At 42.1% G+C, this 20355-nt stretch overlaps 1 protein-coding gene across 1 annotated transcript in view; it reads left to right on the plus strand.

The window, feature by feature from the left end:
• LOC101140873 (ATP-binding cassette sub-family A member 17-like) overlaps nt 1–20355 on the plus strand; it is a gene marked incomplete at its 5' end in the record, with an annotated part of 88263 nt that overhangs the window by 23982 nt on the left and 43926 nt on the right. The window contains 7 exon segments of the mRNA XM_063699771.1: nt 3508–3635; nt 4793–4955; nt 8160–8419; nt 11775–11891; nt 13165–13227; nt 13229–13283; nt 14061–14185. Of these exon segments, the coding sequence (XP_063555841.1) occupies nt 3508–3635; nt 4793–4955; nt 8160–8419; nt 11775–11891; nt 13165–13227; nt 13229–13283; nt 14061–14185 (911 nt within the window).

Here is a 20355-nt window from a genome sequence, read left to right on the forward strand (position 1 = left end):
AAAGCTCAGTAGGATCCAGCTAGTCTCTAGCTTAAACCCCTTCAGTGGCTTCCCATTGCCCTGAAAGAAAACCAGCTCTCCTCCAGGTTCTGACCCTGCTTTTTTCCCAGTCTTATCTAGTTTGGCTCTTTATTGTGCTCCCACACACTGGTCATGTTGGTCTTTTACTTCCTATAAGGCAGCTACATGAGGTTTTCTCCCGATAGGGCCTTTGCAGCAGGTGTTCCTTCTGACAGTGCTTTGCCCTCAGCCTTCCCTGTGCATTGCTCCCTCTTAGTCTTCAGGTTTCAGCTGAACTGATGCCTAGGAAAGCAGCTAAATCGGTTTTAGGTTTCTCACCTCTGCCTTATTCTCTGTCACAGAACCTTGTTTTATACTTTCTATCAAAAAGGGAATTTTAATAAATGTTTACATATATATTCACTTTCTTGCTTCTGTGTATTGTCTGCCTTTCTCCACTAGACTCCACCTCCATGAGGGCATAGGAACCATGTCTGTTTTGTTCATCACTGTGCCTGTTGTAGTACCTAGCACATAGTAGGTGCTCAACAAATATTTATTGAATAAATTAATGTAGTTAGGTAGATAACATTCTTCAAAATATGTAGTTTATAGGAGAAATTTTTCAAAATTACTATAATTGCTCTACATGCTATTGTAAAAGTATTCTAATAATATATAGGGCATAAAGTGAATAGAGATTTTTCTCTCCAAGCTTCAGTGCCACTCAATGGGGATAATAATTTTTTTTTTCTTTTCCTTTTTTTTTTTTTTTGAGATGGACTTTCGCTCTTGTTGCCCAGGCTGGAGTGCAATGGTGAGATCTAGGCTCACTGCAACCTCCGTCTTCTGGGTTCAAGCAATTCTCCTGCCTCAGCCTCCTGAGTAGCTGGGATTACAGGCACCCACCACCATGCCTGGCTAATTTTTCTATTTTTAGTAGAGATGGGGTTTCACCTTATTGGCCAGGCTGGTCTCAAACTCCTGACCTCAGGTCATCCGCCCATCTTGGCCTCCCAAAGTACTGGGATTACAGGCATGAGCCACTGCACCCAGCCTCAGTGGGGATAATTCTTTTAAAAGCTTTCAGTTCCAGGAGTTTGAGACCAGCTTGGGCAACATAGTGAAACCCTGTCTCTACAAAAAATAAAAAATTAACCAAGTATGGTAGTTGATGCTTGTAGACCCAGCTACTTGGGATGCTGAGGTGGGAGGATCTCTTGAACCTACAAGTTAGAGGTTACAGTGAGCTATGATTGCACCACTGCACTCCAGCTTGGGCAATAGAACGAGACCCTGTCTCTAAAAAAATAAAAAATAAAAATGCCCTCAATGGTAAAATGTAGGGGAATCACTGTTTTGAAAGTTGTGCTTCAGCCGGGTGCAGTAGCTCATGTCTGTAATCCCAGCACTTTGGGAGGCCGACGTGGGCAGATCACTTGAGGTCAAGAGTTTGTGACCTGCCTGGCCAGCGTGGTGAAATCCCATCTCTACTAAAAATACAAAAAAATTAGCCGGGCGTGGTGGCACATACCTGTAGTCCCAGCCACCTGGGAGGCTGAGGCAGGAGAGTGGCTTGAACCCAGGACGTGGAGATTGCAGTGAGCCGAGATTGTGCCATTGCACTTCAGCCTGGGCGACAGGGCGACTCCATCTCAAAAAAAAAGAAAAAGAAAGTTGTGCTTCATGCTTGTCTGGTATCCTAAAATACTATGTATTCTAATTCAGTTACCTTATACATATGAGATTATGAAATTTCTTTCTTTCTTTTCTTTTTTTTTTTTGAGACAGAATCTCGCTCTGTTGCCCAGGCTGAAGTGCAGTGGCGCCCGTAATCCTAGCACTTTGGGAAGCTGAGGCAGGCGGATTCCCTGAGCTCAGGAGCTCCAGACCAGCCTGGGCAACACGGCAAAACCCTGTCTCTACTAAAAATGCAAAAAATTAGCCGGGCGTGGTGGTGCCACTTGTAATCCCAGCTACTTGGGAGGCTGAGGCATGAGAATCACTTGAACTCTGGAGATGGAGGTTGCAGTGAGCCAAGATCAGACAGAGCAAGACTCCATTTCAAAAAAAAAAGAAAAAGAAATCTAGATGAAGGAAAGAACCCAAAGAGATCAGTGGAGGCCCTAAACTGCTTTTGATCAAACATTCATCATACTAGGGGAAATTGAATGCTCGTTTTCATAGACTTGTAAGGCACAGAGGGAAAGAAGAAAAAGTTAAGTCCCATTCAAGGTGGGGTGTATATCATGAGACTATCTCTCCTTAAATCTGGGACCCCATATGCTTACATTGTAGTGGTGGTACTTAATGTAAGGTTGTGCTGGATGTAAACATGCCCCCGACTGCCTGAATGTTGCCTTGGAACTGAGCACAGCAGGGAGGGTCCTAGCCCTGAGATTTGTAGCTCAAATTCACATCACTTGGTTGTCAAAAAAAAAGAAAGGAAGGAAGAAAGGAGGGGAGGGAGAGAGGGAGGGAGGGAGGAAAGATGGAAGGAAGGGAGGGAGGGAGGGGAAGGGAAGAAAGAAGGAAGGGAAGGAGGGGAGGGAGGGAGGAAGGAAGGAAAGAAGGAAGGGCAGAGGGAAGGGAAGAAAGGAAGGAAAGGAAGGAAGGAAAGGAAGGAAGGAAAGAAGGAAGGGCAGAGGGAAGGGAAGAAAGGAAGGAAAGGAAGGAATGAAAGGAAGGAAGGAAAGAAGAAAAGAAAAACCCCTCAAACTGTGAAGTGGGACAGTGGGACTCAGATTGACAGATGCAAATATATATTTTTCCTGGAATAATGTACCCTCATTCTGTATCTCAGGACTCACCACAAGAGTATCAAGGTCGGTGAGCAAACATACTAGGAAACAGGACACCAAGGATGATTATCACTATAACAACAGACAGCAAAAACAGACCTGGAAAGATTCCAGATAATGGAATTATTAGTCTCGTGTTATAAAATCCCTATGTTTAGCTGGTTTGAAGAAATAAAAGACAGCGTAAAAGGATTTATAGGTAGCATTTCATTATAGTCACCTAGCAAATTTGGGGGGAAAAAAGGAACTAGAACTTCTAGAAATGAAAAATAAAATAATCAACATGTAAAACTCAGGCTAGAAACAAGCCTTGAAAGGATGAAACTGAACTTAAACTTCCTACAAGAACAAAACTCATTCTTTAATGAAAAACCACAAGGCTTGATCCAGGTCTCAGATCATGTGATCAGCACTTAAATTCTCTCTTCCTTCTTAGCATTACTTTCTGGATGCCCCAAGATAGTTGCTAGCAGTTCTTGGGACTATAGACTTCCCAGTTAAAGTTATGACTTGAAATAATGAGATTCATGTCCCTTAACTTACCTCCCTTATTTTGTCTCTCTCTGCTCGTGTATTTGCAGAACGAATGCTGGAGTTAATGGAGCAGTCAGCTGTCGATCTTAAGTCTCCTTAAGTAGAAAGCGGGCAGCTGGGCAGCCTTTGCCTTCACACCAGCCACTCACTGATGGGATTTTTCTCTCTGTAGTTTTAGGCTATGCTTCAGTGTCTTTGTTTGAACGTTATATAATTGATGATCCCAAAGCTTTCTACATATTGGCAGGAATTGTTTTTGACCACAGCGTCAATGACAGCAATGGATCTTTGCCACTTGCGGTAAGAACATCCTTTCTCTAACAATTGTACTGTGCTACCGAGACTTGAGCATGTGTTCCTTCTGCAGTCTTGTTGGCTGACCTGCCCCCGGCTTTTCTCTGTGGCAGCTTTGTCATCTTATTTCCAGAGGAGATAAGCAAGGGCTCCTGTGTTTCATGTCTTAACAACCTAGACTTTGAGGTCCCTTCCAGTTTTCAAATTCTTTAGAAGACTTGTTGTGAGCAAGCCTTTATCCTGAAGGTACAGGATGGCATATATTAAACTGCCCGATGACAGATGCAGACTACAAGATCAGCCTCCACAGACTTGCATTCCAGCCCTGCAGCTCGCCAGCTGTGTAACCCTGGAAAAACATTTCTGGGCCTCGGTGTCCTGATTGTTGTGAGGGCTAAAAGAGTTTTATGCCTATAAAGTGCTTAGAACAAAGCCTGGAACAAAATAACTTTCCAGAAGGATTAGTTATTGTTGTCATTACTAATAATCTTATGGACTTCAGATATGGTATGAGTGTGAGTTTGTTTAAGGAAAAGTTCATGTTGTAAACATGGGAATATTTGGTTTATGTTCTGGGATGGGAAAACCACTCATGTATAGCTTTTGTGTTGTACAGTGTATCTGATGATTAATTGTTGGAAGTTGCATGGGCTATTGGTAGATGGAGAGAGACATGTTAATAAAATAATCAACAATGTTTTTCAAGCATTTATTAATACTAGGCAACACAGATACCATCTGGTTCAATCCTACCGTAGCCTATGAGGTAGACGTTGTTAATATGATCCCCATTTTACTCGTGAGGAAACTGAGGAATGAAGTTTACGTAATTTGCCCAAGGTGTCACGGCTATTCAGTAGGAGATTTGGGGTTAGAATCTGGGTGGTCTGGCTCCAGAGCCCTTGCTCGGAACTGTTCTGCAGCACACCATTCCTGAAGGGGGCTCAGGAGCGGCTGTATGTTTCCCAGGCTTGCACCACGGAGAATTTCCAGAGTACACGGGGAAGACCACTGTTGCAGCATGCTCTCCCAGGGGACACCTGCCAGTGTGGGCATCCTTCATCCTGTTACAGCTGACATCAAGCACAGATTTGTTCTGTCCTGTGCCTTTGCTGAGTTTCAGGAGTTCATAACCGAATTTGTTTTCTCTTTGTTCTTCATAGGTTAAGTATCAATTGCGCTTCAGTTACTTTCAGAAGAATTTTATACCGGGGAAGAATATATTTTTTCAAGATGACATAGAAGGCTGGTGCACATCCTTTCTTTACCCTCCCAATCCACGCCAAGAACCCCAGGAATTTCCATTTGCTGATGGGGGAAGTCCTGGTGAGAAAGCCCCGAAGCCTGTGCGTGTTAAGAGCATGGCCGTGGCTGGGCGCGGTGTCTCATGCCTGTAATCTCAGCACTTTGAGAGGCTGAGGCGGGTGGATCACCTGAGATGGGGAGTTCGAGACCTGACAAACATGGAGAAACCCCGTCTCTACAAAAAATACAAAATTAGCTGGGCGTGGTGGCTCATGCCTGTAATCCCAGCTACTCAGGAGGCTGAGGCAGGAGAATTGCATGAACCTGGGAGGCAGAGGTTGCGGTGCACTGAGACTGGGCCATTGCACTCCAGCCTGGGCAACAAGAGCGAAACTCCATCTCAAAAAAAAAAAAAAAAAAGAGCATGGCCACTTTTGTTGTTTTGTTTGTTTTGCTGCCAGCACATAAACTAACATTTCAGAAGAGGTTGAAGGAGTTACATTTAGAAATGTGACATTCAGTAAACTGCTTATATTCTAGAGCAAGTAAAAGCAGTAGTTATGGATTTGATTTTAACAATATTGAATTGTTTGGAGGAAGGATGGAAACATTTTACTGGAACAAGGAGTGCAGGGACCAGTGGGTGGCCAATTTAGCAGTGACATTTGTCATCATGGAGGAAACATGATCTGTGCTTTATGCATGTTTAAGATTTTCTCGGCTTCCCTTTTCCACCTGCAAATACCACTCCTATTTGGTTATTTTATTTTATTTTATTTTGAGATGACTTTTATTCTTGTTGTCCAGGCTGGAGTGCAATGGCACAATCTCGGCTCACTGCAATCTCTGCCTCCCAGGTTCAATCGATTCTCCTGTCTCAGCCTCCTGAGTAGCTGGGATTACAAGTGCCCACCATCACACCTGGCTAATTTTTTGTGTTTTTAGTAGAGATAGGGTTTCACCATGTTGGCCAGGCTGGTCTCGAACTCCTGACCTCAGGTGATCCGCCCACCTCGGCCTCCCAAAATGCTGGGACTACAGGCATGAGCCACCACTCTTGGCCCTATTCTATCTTTTTAAACACATGTCCTGTTGAACACACATGTCATATTGTATGATCTATGTCTAACATGCCTCTATTACGATCTCCGCTGACTGTATCCTTTGCATTTCATCCGTCTCATTTAATTTAATGAAGAAGAAACAGAAGATAATCATCCACACTCTTAGGACTCCCTGCATGCCTGTGCAGCTCCAAAGAGTCTGTTCCTGCTTTGGGGGAATCCCTGAACTCTTTCTGGCCTGTTCATTGGCTGATGCTTCACTTTGATTTTATTTACTCTGACTGATGCTTTTAGATCTTGCCTTGATTCTTATTCCATCCTCCCTGCCCCATCTGCAACACTGGTGCAGAATCCCAGTTCCTGTTCTTCAGGCCTCATGGTCTTGGCTGGCCCTCTCCCTTTCCCTGTCATGAATCTCCCTATCTGCATTTCTAGTCTGGGAAAATCTCCTTTTCCCTCTCTGTCATTTAGGATAAGAGGACAGAAAATTAATGCCAGAAGGTTGGAGTTTTTCCAGGAGTTCCTATTTGTCCCAAGGGCTGGCATGTGGTCCCAAAGCCAGGTCCTGACTCCTGGCTGCCATAGTCCTCTCTTCTTGGGGAGCCATGCTGACTTTCTGCTCTGTCACCCTCTGTTGAGGGTGAAGGAGAGAGCCTTGCTGAGTGGCTGCTTTGCATCTGCTTGCTCTCTCCCATGCAAAGGGGTCTAACTGCACCTGACAGAGCAAACACCTAAAACTTGGCACCCAGTACTCCCTGGATCTGCCTGCATTGCCCACCTCTCGCTTCTGGCAACCCCAGGTTCCTAGAGAAGTACTGGGGCAACACTGACACCTGCGCATCCTCTGTCCTTCACAATGAGCATCACATTCCCGACTGAAGGCCCATGGGCCAATCCGCTCTTGAAAGACTCATGCTCTCCCATTCACTTTAGATTTTTTGGTCTTCCTTTTTGTGAGGGGTTTAGGGTGAACATCCTCTAGGCAACTAACTTTTCTTAGAAAATTAAGCTGATAATCTACATCTGTTGTAGAATGGATCAAATATTGGCTTGAAGCCTCGGGCCTTTGTGCACAGTAAGTGAGAGTCCAAGTCCGAGTACTTACAGTTTTGCGTAATTCTAGAAAAGATCCAGCAGTTCTGCAGTGAAAATACTCCTACACACAATCAAGAATATGTAACCATTCTGAGAATTTATTACCAACAATTTGTTCTTTCTTCTTCCTGGACAGATCTGAGAGTCTGCCTAGGTCTAGGCCATCTGAAGACCATAGCCACCTCTACTCCTGGGAGGGGGCTGAAGTACCCCACCTTGGCTTTGCTCATGTTGGAGCCTGGTAACCATTGCTTGGAGGTGGGGCTGTTATCTCTTAGAGGACCCCAGAACCAGGGATCTTTGCCTTTCAGCCCATTTTTCCTGAAAGCTGACCCCATCATGCCAACTATGCTGTATTGAAATGAGTGTTGCTTGTGATAAGGACTGTTTTTAAGACTTAGTAGTAAAATTCACTGACCATAAACCCAACAGCAGTAACAACTCAGAAGTAGGTCACAACAGGTTAGGGAGGCTGTGTCTTTCAAGTGCTTTGAGTTTAACCATCTCATACGAGTGCTTTGAGTTTAACCATCTCATACATGCTGTGTGATCAAAACTGCAGAAGAGGTGCTCTTTCCCTGAAGTCTGAATACTAAGGGGAGGAGATGTGGTCCCACCTCAAAAGATTCTTGTATTGGACATCTTTTATTTTGCCTGCCCAGGCTCCTTTACCCCATTTTCGGATCATATATGCATTACCCTCAGCTCCAGGGGTCTCCCTTGTGACTTTCCTCTCTTTCTTCCACACTGTAGTGAGGACTCTAGGGATGCCTTTCCTACCGCTGTCTGTCTCTATGAATGCCTAGCCATGATCCGTCTGAAACACCAGTTGTTGTATCTTTACACTTTCTTTTTTCTTTTCCTTTTTTTTTTTTTTTTTGAGACGGAATCTCCCTCTGTTGCCCAGGCTGGAATGCAGTGGCACAATCTCGGCTCACTGCAACCTCTGGCTCCCACCGGGTTCAAGCAATTCTGCCTCAGCCTCCCGAGTAGCTGGGACTTTAGGCATGCACCACCACACCCAGCTAATTTTTGTATTCTTAGTAGAGATGGGGTTTCACCATATTGGCCAGGCTGGTCTCGAACTCCTGACCTTAATTTCTTGATATTCACTATTTTCTCATAGGATACAACAAAGAAGGCTTCCTGGCCATACAGTATGCTGTGGATAAAGCCATCATGTGGTACCATGCTCAGAATGCAATGACCAACATGTTTGAGAATCTCAATATACTTGTGAAGAGATTCCCATATGGACCCTATATCGAGGACAGGTTCTTCCTAGCCCTTCAGAATGAGTTTTCTGTGTTCTTCGTACTCAGCTTCATGTGCATTGAGCTCATCATCATTAGTTCCATTGTACTGGAGAAAGAGAAAAGACTGAAGGTAACCCTAGCTACTTCAGGTGTATGCCTCTCCTGGGACAGGGGTATGGGGAAGCTGCTAATGAAAAATGACCAGAATAGGAATGAAGCCAAAAGGAGGTTGCTTAAGTGTCCAAGCAACTTCCAAGGTGAGTTGGAACTTGGAAGGTTGTTCACAATTTTAACTTGCTTGCAATCTAGGTGATCCCACCTCTGTTATTACATGAATCCTTGCCTTTAGTCTGAGAATGTCCAGCCTGGTCATTCCTGGTTGGCCAGCACACTGCCTCCCACTAGGTAGGTGTTTGAAAAATGCTTGTGGAATGACTCATGATAAGAGATCTACCCTTCACTATTCACCACCTTGCTTGATGCCCTGAAGGCTGACCTGCAGGGATCCCAGCACATGCTCCCACAAGGAATCTGGCAGGACCTCAGAGGGAAGAAGTAGGAGGATGAGGTCCCTGTGTTGACCTCAGGCCAGCAGGGAGAGATCCCTACAGGTCATTTTGGGCTCAGCTTGTTCCTTAACTGAAGGTCACTGTTCTCACAAGATGTCTTGCTCTACAAGACTCTCCCATTCTGGATTCTGGTAGCCTCTCTTTCTTCTCATCCATTTGGATCCAAGGAAGGTATTCATGCTTTTGCTGCTAGCCCTAGGTTTCTGCACTATCCTGTAGGGTTTTCTGTCTCTGTGCACACATGTGCCTGTTATAAACAAACCCTCTTTGAATTACTGTAATTTGAATATAACAGTTGTTTCCTTTAGGGATCCTGAATGATATACAATTATATGAGATAACTACTGCTATTATTCTTATTTAGTAGAGGAAGTAACTTGAGACAGAGAGAGGTTAAAAATTTCCAGATAATTTTATATGGAACAGTACAACCTAGCCATAAATAACAGTTTTCATTCCCAGATAAAGGGTAAAAGTAAAACAGTTTTCCAGTAATTAAGCTTTAGCTTCTCTGAGTGGAATCTTAGATGAAATATGCCAGAGAGCAATGTGTTCCATTTCCGCTTGGTGCAGAGTCAGGAAAAGATAGTCTGTTGGGGAGTTCTAGAATAGCATTTAGCCCTGGATGCTGATAGGATCAATGTTGTCAGCTCTTCCATTCTATTCAGGTGATGCCCTAAGACCCAACCCAAACTTTCAACTCTTCCTTGGCAGGGACCCAGGAGTAGGCAAGTTTTATTCTAGGAGAAGTCGTTACTATGGGAAATATTCCAGGAGGGAGAATGCCCTGACAGTGTTTGGCCCTAGGACCAAGGTGGGATATGGGGAATGGGGCACTAATGTCATTTCCTTCTTTGAACACTGAATACAACTAATAGAACTCTTTCTTCCTAAACTCCCTCATGTTTATTTAGCATGACTACGTAGATGGATTAAGGAGAATTAAAACACACTGTCCTTAATTTAGGAATGACCCATATCACTCCATCCCTCCCATTCCCCTCACCCTTTCAAGCATAGTCCCTTTGCTCTGGTTGACCGTGTTCCTGTTCTGTTCCCCAAATAGGTATTAGGTATTCTGCTCCTCCTATAGGCAGGCCTCATTGTTTGGCCGCTCTTCTTCAAAATTTATATTACAGTTCACTTCTTTCAAGAAGTCTTTCTAAATTTCATCAGTCTTTCATCCCATCTTCCTATAGTTTGTTGTTTCCACCTCTTAACTGATATCCATGTAATTAGTTGTCCAAATTAACTGACATTCTATCCCCTCTGTAAAACTCTCAGATTGAAGCTCCCAACACACTGCAGCTGGTAGGCTTCTCTCTAGCGAATTTGGGTTTATCTTTTACCTGCTGAGTTGTATGCTTTTTAAAGTTTGTTCCTAAATCTCTTTATACCTGTACTTGTTCTTATAATTTGTAATTTAATTAAATATTATGTAAATAGATGGAGTGGACTGGAGTTACCTTTGAAAATTTAGTTGAATGCTTTGGAAAGATTCAGTAAGGCAGATCTCTAAAAAAAAAATGCTAATAAAGTTCGCGTGAGGCCAGGTGCAATGACTCACATCTGTAGTCTTAGCTGCTTGAGAGGCTGAGGTGGGAGGATTGCTTGAACCCAGGAGTTCAAGGCTACAGGGAGCTATGATCGTACCATTACACGCCAGCATGGACAACAGAGTGAGACCCTGTCTCTAAAAAATGAAAATGATAAAATAAAAAATAAATTTCACGTGGGTGAAACGTCTGTAAAATATGAGAAAAAAATACAGAAACCTGGGCAGAGTCTGTACTACAATGCTTCATGCCTGTATTCATGTCCTCAGTCCACTTTCAAGGCTGTGATCTTTGCTTTATGGGTGGGGCTCACATTGCTCCAATGAGCAGGCCCACAATTCAAGAGAAGAGTTTGTGTTCTGACATCAGAATACCAACACAAATTGTACATTTATATGCTATAAGTAAAAATAAAAATGTAAGGTATGTGTATAGCATTTTTGTGGTTCCCTGCTTACCCAACTTGTTTTTGATTAACCAACTAACTACTAGTTCCATTATTAAAAGGTAAAAAGGCTTCTTCTGTAACTATAGTGTGGCATATACAGTATTATTATCATATATGTGTCTTCAGTACTAGATTGTAAATTTTTAGAAGACAGTACCTTTGCCTTTTATATCTTTTAATTTTTCCTGCATGGTGCCTAGCACAGTGCTTTGCATTTATTCACTTATCAAGTATTGATTGAATGACTTATATTTATGAGGCACATGCATTAGAGATAAACATATAAATGACACAGCCCTTTCTCTCAGGCGATTTACAGCAATAAAACCAAGTGTTACAAAAGAAACCCAAGTGCAAAGGTAATGGAGTGTGTAGATGTTATGTCTGTGTGGAGAATGGGCAAAGCTGACCAGAGAAAGCTTCACAGAGCAGGTAGCTCTTGAACTAGGCTTTGAAAATCAACTAGGATTTTGCTAGTTGAAGAGAATATGAGAGAAAAAAGAAAACAACATATGTAAGAAAAATTTTTTTTAAAGACATCGAGGTCATAGTGCATTCAGTGAATTGCAAAATGTTTTATGTAACCAGGGCATAGGATGCCAAGGAGTTTAGATTTTCTTTTCAGAACTATAGGACTATAGGAGCCATTCACTTATAGTAGACTTACTATTGTAGAAGAAGAATCATGTAATAGGCCTATCTCTACTATATCTAAACCAGGTAAATACCATTCACTGGTTTGTACTTTTCTTTCAAACTCAGTCTCCACCACTCCTATTAGCCACCTCTTCCCAGTATACACACACAACCCTTCATCCCAGTCTTTTGGAGTTTCAGTAACAGACTGCTGAACCAGGCAACCTAGAACTGAGTGTTGAACTGTGTAATGCCTGCTTGTTTTGCTTTCTGTAGGATTACATGTGCGTGATGGGACTGGAAAGCTGGTTACACTGGGTTGCTTGGTTCATCACGTTCTTCATTTCTGTCTTCATTGCTGTTTCTTTCATGACCATTCTCTTCCGCACAGAGGTACATATCTCTTGTCCTTCAAGATGTGCTAAGCTATGAATAGGTGGGAAAGAAATTTGTGTTTTGTGGGTGGTAGTGCTGAAATTCAATATATGATGGGAAACACCATTTTTTTTTTTTTTTTTTTGAGACAAAGTCTCACTCTGTCACCCAGGCTGGAGTGCAGTGGCATGATCTCGGCTCACTGCAACCTCCCAGGTTCAAGCAATTCTCCTGCATCAGCCTCCCAAGTAGCTGGGATTACAGGCACCTGCCACCACGCCTGGCTAATTTTTGTATTTTTAGTAGAGGCAGAGTTTCACCATGTTGGCCAGGCTGGACTCGAGCTCCTGACCTCAAGAGATCCGCCTGCCTCGGCCTCCCAAAATGTTGGGATTATAGGCTTGAGCCACTGCACCCAGCTGGACACACCATTCTTGATGAACACTTGGAAAATCTCAGGTTGTATGTGGTGGTATTCTCTGAAACTTGAGGCATTTAAGCATTTAGAATCTTTAAGATCAGGGAGAGCTTTGTCCTCCTTTCAGCTCCCTCGCCTTCAAGTACTGGACATGGGTGTGATTAATTTCTTTAGTAGACTGGAATGCCAAAAATGTATCTTATAAACTTTAAAACGTAAATTTTATACTCTACAAACAATTAAAAATAGTTATTATAAAAGATAACATTCTTTAATGTCTATGACATCGTTATTTTTCTTTTATATTATCAATGAAATTTGGTGTTAAATTTGCCAACTTGCATTTAATGACTAAATTAAAACCTATTACTTGGATATACGAACATTTACCTTCTAAATTATCAAAATTGGGGCAGGTTGAACAAAGGAAGACAAAGAAACCCAGACTAGTCAGCAAAATATATAAAACAAATGAAATGGCTGGAAACATTTAAAAAAAGAAGATACAAGATATCAAAAGGTATAGCAAAATTATCTGTAATAGTGATCATGACAAATGAGATAAACACACTTATTAAAAGAAAAAAACTTGTCAGGCCATGGTTGCTTAAAAAAAAAAGGATAAAAGAAAAGTTCACATTGGATCAAAAATTAAATCCAAACTTATGCTTTCCAGAAAAGGATACATGTACAGAGCATAATTTGTAAATGGTAATAGATGTGGGAGGAAAGGTCCTGCCTTAAAAAACTATATATATGTGTGTTTCTAAGATGATCTCAGATTTTAAAAACAGTTTCTTCGTTGTTTTCATGGAAGTTTTGCTTTCTTCTTATTTTGTTCATGTAAAAATTATATCTATGATTGTTTTATAGGTGAAAAATGTGGCAATGCTTAAGAACAGTGACCCTAGTCTGATATTTGTTTTTCTAATGTGTTTTTGCCATTGCCACAATTTTCTTTGCATTCATGATCAGCACATTCTTCCAAAGAGGTGAGTCCTGATACAATTTTCTGTCAAGGGGTGTTTATGACTACTTCTTCCAGTAGCATTGCTATTCCCATTATCTACAGCCTTCATTATTATTTCTTGAGAGTCACGTTTTCACTTTTATGGTTATTTTAGCAATAGAAGACTTCCATTCTCCACTGAAGGCTTGTTGAAACATCTCAATATATGTATGTTTTTATATTTCATTTGGCTCCTTAATATAATTTCAAATGGAGGCAGTAAGTCTCAATTTGGAAGGGAATGGAGGTGTAAGACATCCAGGGCAGATAATTTCCCAGGTCTTGATTATGATGTTGGTGCACAACAGTAAAATCGCTTCTAAGACACCATGGTAAGGGAGGAGTTCCTGGACATTTTATTTTATTTATTTTTTGTCAAGAGGAGGTGTTACCTCTAAAACTATTGGTAGAATTGATAAATTACAAAGGACAAAAATAACAGGGAGTAGAGTCAAAGAAACAGTGCAGGAGAATGAATTGTGGGTCAACATGGAGCGGTATAGGTAGAAACATTAATGAAGGACAGGCCCAAGAGTTGGTGACATAAAAAAGGGAGTTCAAGAGAACTGTGACAAAAAATCAAAGTGTAGTATAAATGAAGCCAAACAGCTTATCATTTACATTTCTGAATTTTTTGCATCAAATAGTATGTTCCAGTATGTGGGCCCTGACAAATTGTGACTCTACCAAGATAAGGATGGATTCTTAAAGAGGTCAAATGGGCCGGAACACTATCTCCTGATTCAAACTCTGTATCTAGTTTCCCACATCCGCCTCCATAGCCCTGATGCTCCTCATACATGGCTGATGCTCTCTCCACTGAAGGCATTTGAGGAGCAGCAAAATAGTGAAGCTGTGTCAGAGGTGCCTTTGGCCACCCCTCTGGTATCAGGACTTTAAAAACCAAATGTCAGCCCAGCAGGCACTTGCTGGGCAGGCTCTGCGTGCATCAGGACTGGGGCACAGCAGTGTTTCTGAAAGGATGGTCCTCTCTCAGATATAGACACTGTTGTTCCTGACAGTGTTGACCATTTAGGGAAGGCCTCTCCCCCTACATAGGCCTGTGAGGTTCTCACTGCCTGAAGGGTATCCAGCTACACCCCCAGGCTAAGAGATCAAGGAGGCAAGTCAGGTATGTGTGTGAGTTATTTTTCTGCCTCCCCCTCATCCCTCTCTCCAGAGAGCCTGTTCTGTTTACTTCTGGATCCACAGTGTCTGAATAGTACTTGGCACAGAATAGGCATTCCATAATATCATTGAATGAATGACTGAATTAATAAATGAATTGCAAATACTGCCAAAATGCAGACTGGAAATGATGTATCAGAGCTCTGCCATGGATTTCCGCCAATGGTGGCATGGCATAAAAAAAGCTAAAACTGGCCGGGCGCGGTGACTCATGCCTGTAATCCCAGCACTTTGGGAGGCCAAGGCGGGAGTATCACGAGGTCAGGAGATCAAGACTATCCTGGCCAACACGGTGAAACCCCGTCTCTACTAAAAATACAAAAAATTAGCCAGGCATGGTGGTGGGCGCCTGTAGTCCCAGCTACTTGGGAAGCTGAGGCAGGAGAATGGCGTGAACCTGGGAGGCAGAGCTTGCAGTAAGCCAAGATCGCACCACTGCACTCCAGCCTGGGTGACAGAGCAAGACTCCATCACAAAAAAAAAAAAAAAAAAAAAAATGCTAACACTGCCCTGGGGAAAGTGGCATCACTAAAGGATACATAATGGGATTCAGTAGCCTTGAAGATGCTAAGCAGGGAAGGAAAATCTGGCTGATTGCCTAGGACATCGGACAGCAAAGGGCTTCTGTATCGTAATTGGTGGTAGAAAGGCCCAAAACTTGGCACAGGCATGTTTTGTATCTTAAACGCCATGTCCAGTAAAGTTATGTGGTTTTTTGGTTCTTTTTTGAGTTCTATTTAGTTCTTTTGTTATTATAACTTTACATTAAAAGACTTGTTACATTTACTCTACAATAGTATTACCTTCTCCCCTTCCCCCCCACCCCCAAAAATCATGGATGCTTTCTTATTCACAGCCAAAATTGAAGATCTAACAACCGGAGGGTGATTTGGCAATAAGTATCAAAATCCTTTCAAGTCTTGTCCCATCTTTGACCTGCCAAATCTACTTATATTGATTTAGAATAAGGAAATAATTGGGAAGCAGGCAAAGTTATATCACAGTTTTATACGTGTGAAAAATTGCAAATAACGTAAGCATCCATTAGTCTGGACTGAATCAAGAAATAGGGTATGTTCATAAAAATAAAATCTTTTTAGGCCTTAAAAATGATATAGGGCCGGGTGCTGTGGCTCATGCCTGTAATCTCAGCACTTTGGAAGGCAGAGGCAGGTAGATCACTTGAGCCCAGGAGTTTGAAACCAGGCTGGGCAACATGACAAAACCCCATCTCTACAAAAAATATACAAAAAAATGACGCACACCAGTAGTCCCAGCTACTGAGGTGGGAAGATCACTTGAGCCCAGGAGGTCGAGGCTGCAGTGAGTTGTGATCACACTACCTCCCCGAGCCTGGGCAATAGAGCAAGAGCCTAGCCTGTCTCAGAAAAAAAAAAAAAGATTTTGTTGATGTGGACAAATGGCCTCAATACATTGTTAAATGAAAAAGCCAGTTAGACCAGCCTGGCCAACGTGCTGAAACCTCATCTCTACTAAAAATACAAAAATTAGCTGGGTGTGGTGGCACACACCTATAATCTCAGCTACTCAGGAGGCTGAGGCATGAGAATCACTTGAACTCAGGAGATAGAGGCTGTAGTGAACTGAGATCACGCTGCTGCACTTTAGCCTGGGCAACAAAGCCAGACCCTGTCTCAAAAAAAAAAAAAATGCCAGTTAGAAAACTAGAATTTATACTTATATTCTCATTTGTGTTAAAAAATAAATGAGTACATTAATTAATAATTAAAATAAATTTTTGAGTACATTTATTTTTTACATAAAAAATACCTAAGGCTATATAGCAAAATGTTAACAGAAGTTTTTTTTTTTTTTATTGTTGTTGTTGTTTTTGAGACAGAGTCTCACTCTCTCGCCCAGGCTGGAGTGCAGTGGCATGATCTCAGCTCACTGCAACCTCCTGGGAGCGTCTTTAAAATGAAAACTTGTGTTTCTCTATTCTCAACACTTCTGACACCAAATGTATGTGGAGTTTTCCCACACCAACCAATTCTCCAACTCTGCGGATAGCAACTGAGTGTCCTACAATTCAGTTCTTAATGCTAACTATCTAAAGTTAATGCAGACTCCACAGGTTTAAGGCTCAGTCTCACAAGATTGCCCCCATCCCTGACTTCAGATGTCAGTTGCAAGTTCCAGGTTGTTACCTGTACTTCTGACCAACTGGCTGTTGTTTGGGGGTTCTGACAACCCCCTCCTTAGGTTTGATAATTTGTTATAAAAGCTCACAAAACCGTTTATTATAGAGGGTATTATGAAGGATACACATGAACAACCAGATAAAGAGGTACACAGGACAAGGTATGTGAAAAGCGGTGCAGAACTTCCATGCCCTGTCCTAGTATACCACCTTGGCAGCACCTCAGTGTATTCACCAACCCGGTAACTCTTCAGAGCCCATAGTTTAGATATTTTTAGGCAGGCTGCATCATGTGGTCATGACCAGTTATTAGCACAGCCTCCAATCCCTCTCCCATTCCCTGGAGGATTGGGGGTGAGGCTGAAATTTCCAAGCTTTTTTTTTTTTGAGACGGAGTCTTTCTCTGTTGCCCAGGCTGAAGTGCAATGGCGTGATCTTGGCTCCTCCACCTCCCAGGTTCAAGCGATTCTCCTGACTCAGCCTCCTGAGTAGCTGGGATTACAGGTGCCCACCACCAGGCCCAGCTAATTTTTTAAATTTTATTTTTAGTAGAGATGAGGTTTCACCATGTTGGCCAGGCTGGTCACGAACTCCTGACCTCAAGAGATCCACCCGCCTCAGCCTCTGAAAGTGCTGGGATTACAGGCATGAGCCACCACGCCTGGTCTGAAATTTCCAAGCTTCTAACCATGGCTTGGTCTTTCTGGTGACTAGCTCACATCCTGAAGCTGTCCAGGAGCCCACCAAAAGTTGCTTCCCTAGAACAAGAAGATGCTCCTATCACTCAGGAAATTCCAAGGGAGTTGGGAATTCTGTGCAAGAAACCAAATCAAATATCAAATCAAAGACCAAATATTAGAACAAAAGATGCTTCTAGCAGCCTTGTCACTCAGGAAATTACAAGGGCTTTAGGAGCTCAGTGCCAGGAACCAGGGCAGAGACCAAATATATATTTTTTATTATGTCACAGTCTTGAAACCTCTTCTGGACACTATTCCTTAAACATTCAGGAAGGGTGAAGGGCATGGCATTTAAGTCAAGATTTCTGAGTTAAAGGATTTCTACAAACGACTGTATTTGAATTTTTATATGTTTTTTACTTTTTATTGAGACAAAATTCACATAACGTGAAATTCATCATTTTACTCATTTTACAATATTCAATTCAGTAGTTTTTAGTATACTCACAGTGTTTTGTTGTTTTGTTGTTGTTGTTGTTGTTTTTCAGAGTCTCACTCTGTCACCCAGGCTGGAATGCAGTAGCACCATCTCAGCTCGCTGCAGCCTCCACCTCCTGGGTTCAAGCGATTCTCGTGCCTCAGCCTCCCAAGTAGCTGGGATTACATGCACCTGCAACCATGCCTAGCTAATTTGTGCGTGTGTGTGTGTTTTTTTTTTGAGACGGAGTCACACTCTGTCACCCAGGCTGGAGTGCAGTGGCGCAATCTTGGCTCACTACAACTTCTGCCTCCCGGGTTCAAGTGATTCTCCTGCCTCAGCCTCTTGAGTAGCTGGGACTACAGGCGCATGCCACCACACCCGGCATTTTTGTATTTTTAGTAGACACAGGGTTTCACCATGTTGGCCAGGATGGTCTCAATCTCCTGACCTCATGATCCACCCACCTCGGCTTCCCAAAGTGCTGGGCCTGGCCTAATTTTTATATTGTTAGTAGAGATGGGGTTTCGCCATGTTGGCCAGGCTTGTCTCAAACTCCTGACCTCAAGTGATCCACCCACCTCAGCCTCCCGAAGTGCTAGGATTACAGGTATGAGCCACCGTGCCCAGCCTGTATACCCACAATGTCATGTAACCATCACCACTATCTTATTGCAGAACATTTTCATTGCCCACAAAATAAACTTAAACACATTATGAGTGACTTCCCATTGCTCCCTTCCCCTAGTCCCTGGCAACCACTAATCTGCTTTCTGTTTCTATGGGTTTGCCTATCCTGGATATTTCATATAAATGGAGTCATACAATATGTGGCTTTTTATGTCTGGCTTATTTCACTTAACATAATGTTTTCAAGGTTTATCCATATTTTAGTATATATTTGTACTTCACTCCTTTTAATAGCTGCATAATATCCATTCTGCTCACCTGAATGTTTGCCCATTCCTCAGCTGGTGGACATCGGGTTGCTTTCACCCTTTGGCTATTGTGAATAGTGCTGCTGTGAACATTAGTGTTCACGTTTTTGTTTGAACACCTATTTTCAGTTATTTTGGGTAAATATCTATAAGTGAAATTAATGGGTCAGATGGTAACTCTATGTTTAAATTTTTTGTTTGTTTGTTTGTTTTACTTTTTGAGAAATGGCCGTTAGTGTGAAGTAGTACCTTGTGGTTTTGATTTGCATTTCTCTGTTGACTAATAATGTTGAGCATCTTTTCATGTGCTTATTGGCTATTTGTATACTTCTTTGGAGAGATACCTATTCCAGTCCTTTGCCTGTTTTTTTGGTTGGGTTCTTTATCTTTTTGTAGTTGAGCTGTAAGAGGTTTTTTTGTTTTTGTTTTCTTTCCATTTTTTTTTTTTTTTTTGAGATGAAGTCTCACTCTGTCACCCAGGCTGGAGTGCAATGGTGTGATCTTGGCTCACTGCATCCTCTGCCTCCCAGGTTCAAGCGATTCTCCTGCCTTAGCCTCCTCAGCAGCTGGGGTTACAGACGTGCACCACCACGCCTGGCTGATTTTTTTTTTTTTTTTTTGTATTTTTAGTAGAAACAGGGTTTCACCATGTTGGCCAGGCTGGTTTCAAACTCCTGACCTCAGGTGATCCACCCGCCTCAGCCTCCCGAAGTGCTGGGATTACAGATGTGAGCCACTGTGCCCAGCTTTTTTTTTTTTTTTTTTTTTTTTTTTTTTTGAGACAGCCTCTCACCTCTCACTCTGTTGCCCAGGCTGGAGTGCAGTGACAGGATCTCACCTCACTGCAATCTCTGCCTCCCAGGCTCAAGTGATCATCCTGCCTCAGCCTCGCAAGTAGCTGGGACCACAGGTACAGGCCAATTGCCTGGCTAATTTTTGTATTTTTTTGTAAAGATGGGGTTTTACCATGTTGCCCAGGCTGGTCTCAAACTCCTGAGTTCAAATGATCCTCCCGCCTTCGTCTTTCAAAGTGCTAAGTGAGATTATAGTCGTGAGCCACCACACCCAGCCTGTAAAAAGTTTTTAAGTGTATATTCTAGATCCCAGGCCCTTGTTAGTTATATGATTTGCAAATATTTTCTCCTACTCTGTGGATTGTCTTTTCCCTTTATTGATAGTATTTTTTGATACACAAAAGTTTTAAATTTTGATGAAATCTAATTTATCTTTTTTTATTTGTTACTTATGCTTTTGCTATTATATTTTTAAAATTATTGTCTAGGATTTATACTTATATTTCTTTTTAAGATTTCATAGCTTTGGTTCTTAGATTTAGATCTTTGGTCCATTATGAGTACATTTTTGTATATGGTGTGAGGTATGGGTCTACATTTATTCTTTTTCATATAGATATTAAGTTATCTCAGCACTATTTGTTGAAAAGACTATTCCTTCCCCGTTGAATGGTCATGGCACCCTTGTAAAAAGTCTATTTACCATAGATATATGGGATTGTTTCTAGACTCCCAATTCTATTCCATTGTTCCATATGTCTGTTGTTATACCAGTACCACAATGTCTCAATGACTGTAACTTTCTAGGAAGTTTTG

The sequence above is a fragment of the Gorilla gorilla genome, chromosome 18 (genome assembly GCF_029281585.2).
Source record: "Gorilla gorilla gorilla isolate KB3781 chromosome 18, NHGRI_mGorGor1-v2.1_pri, whole genome shotgun sequence".
Taxonomy (NCBI): domain Eukaryota; kingdom Metazoa; phylum Chordata; class Mammalia; order Primates; family Hominidae; genus Gorilla; species Gorilla gorilla.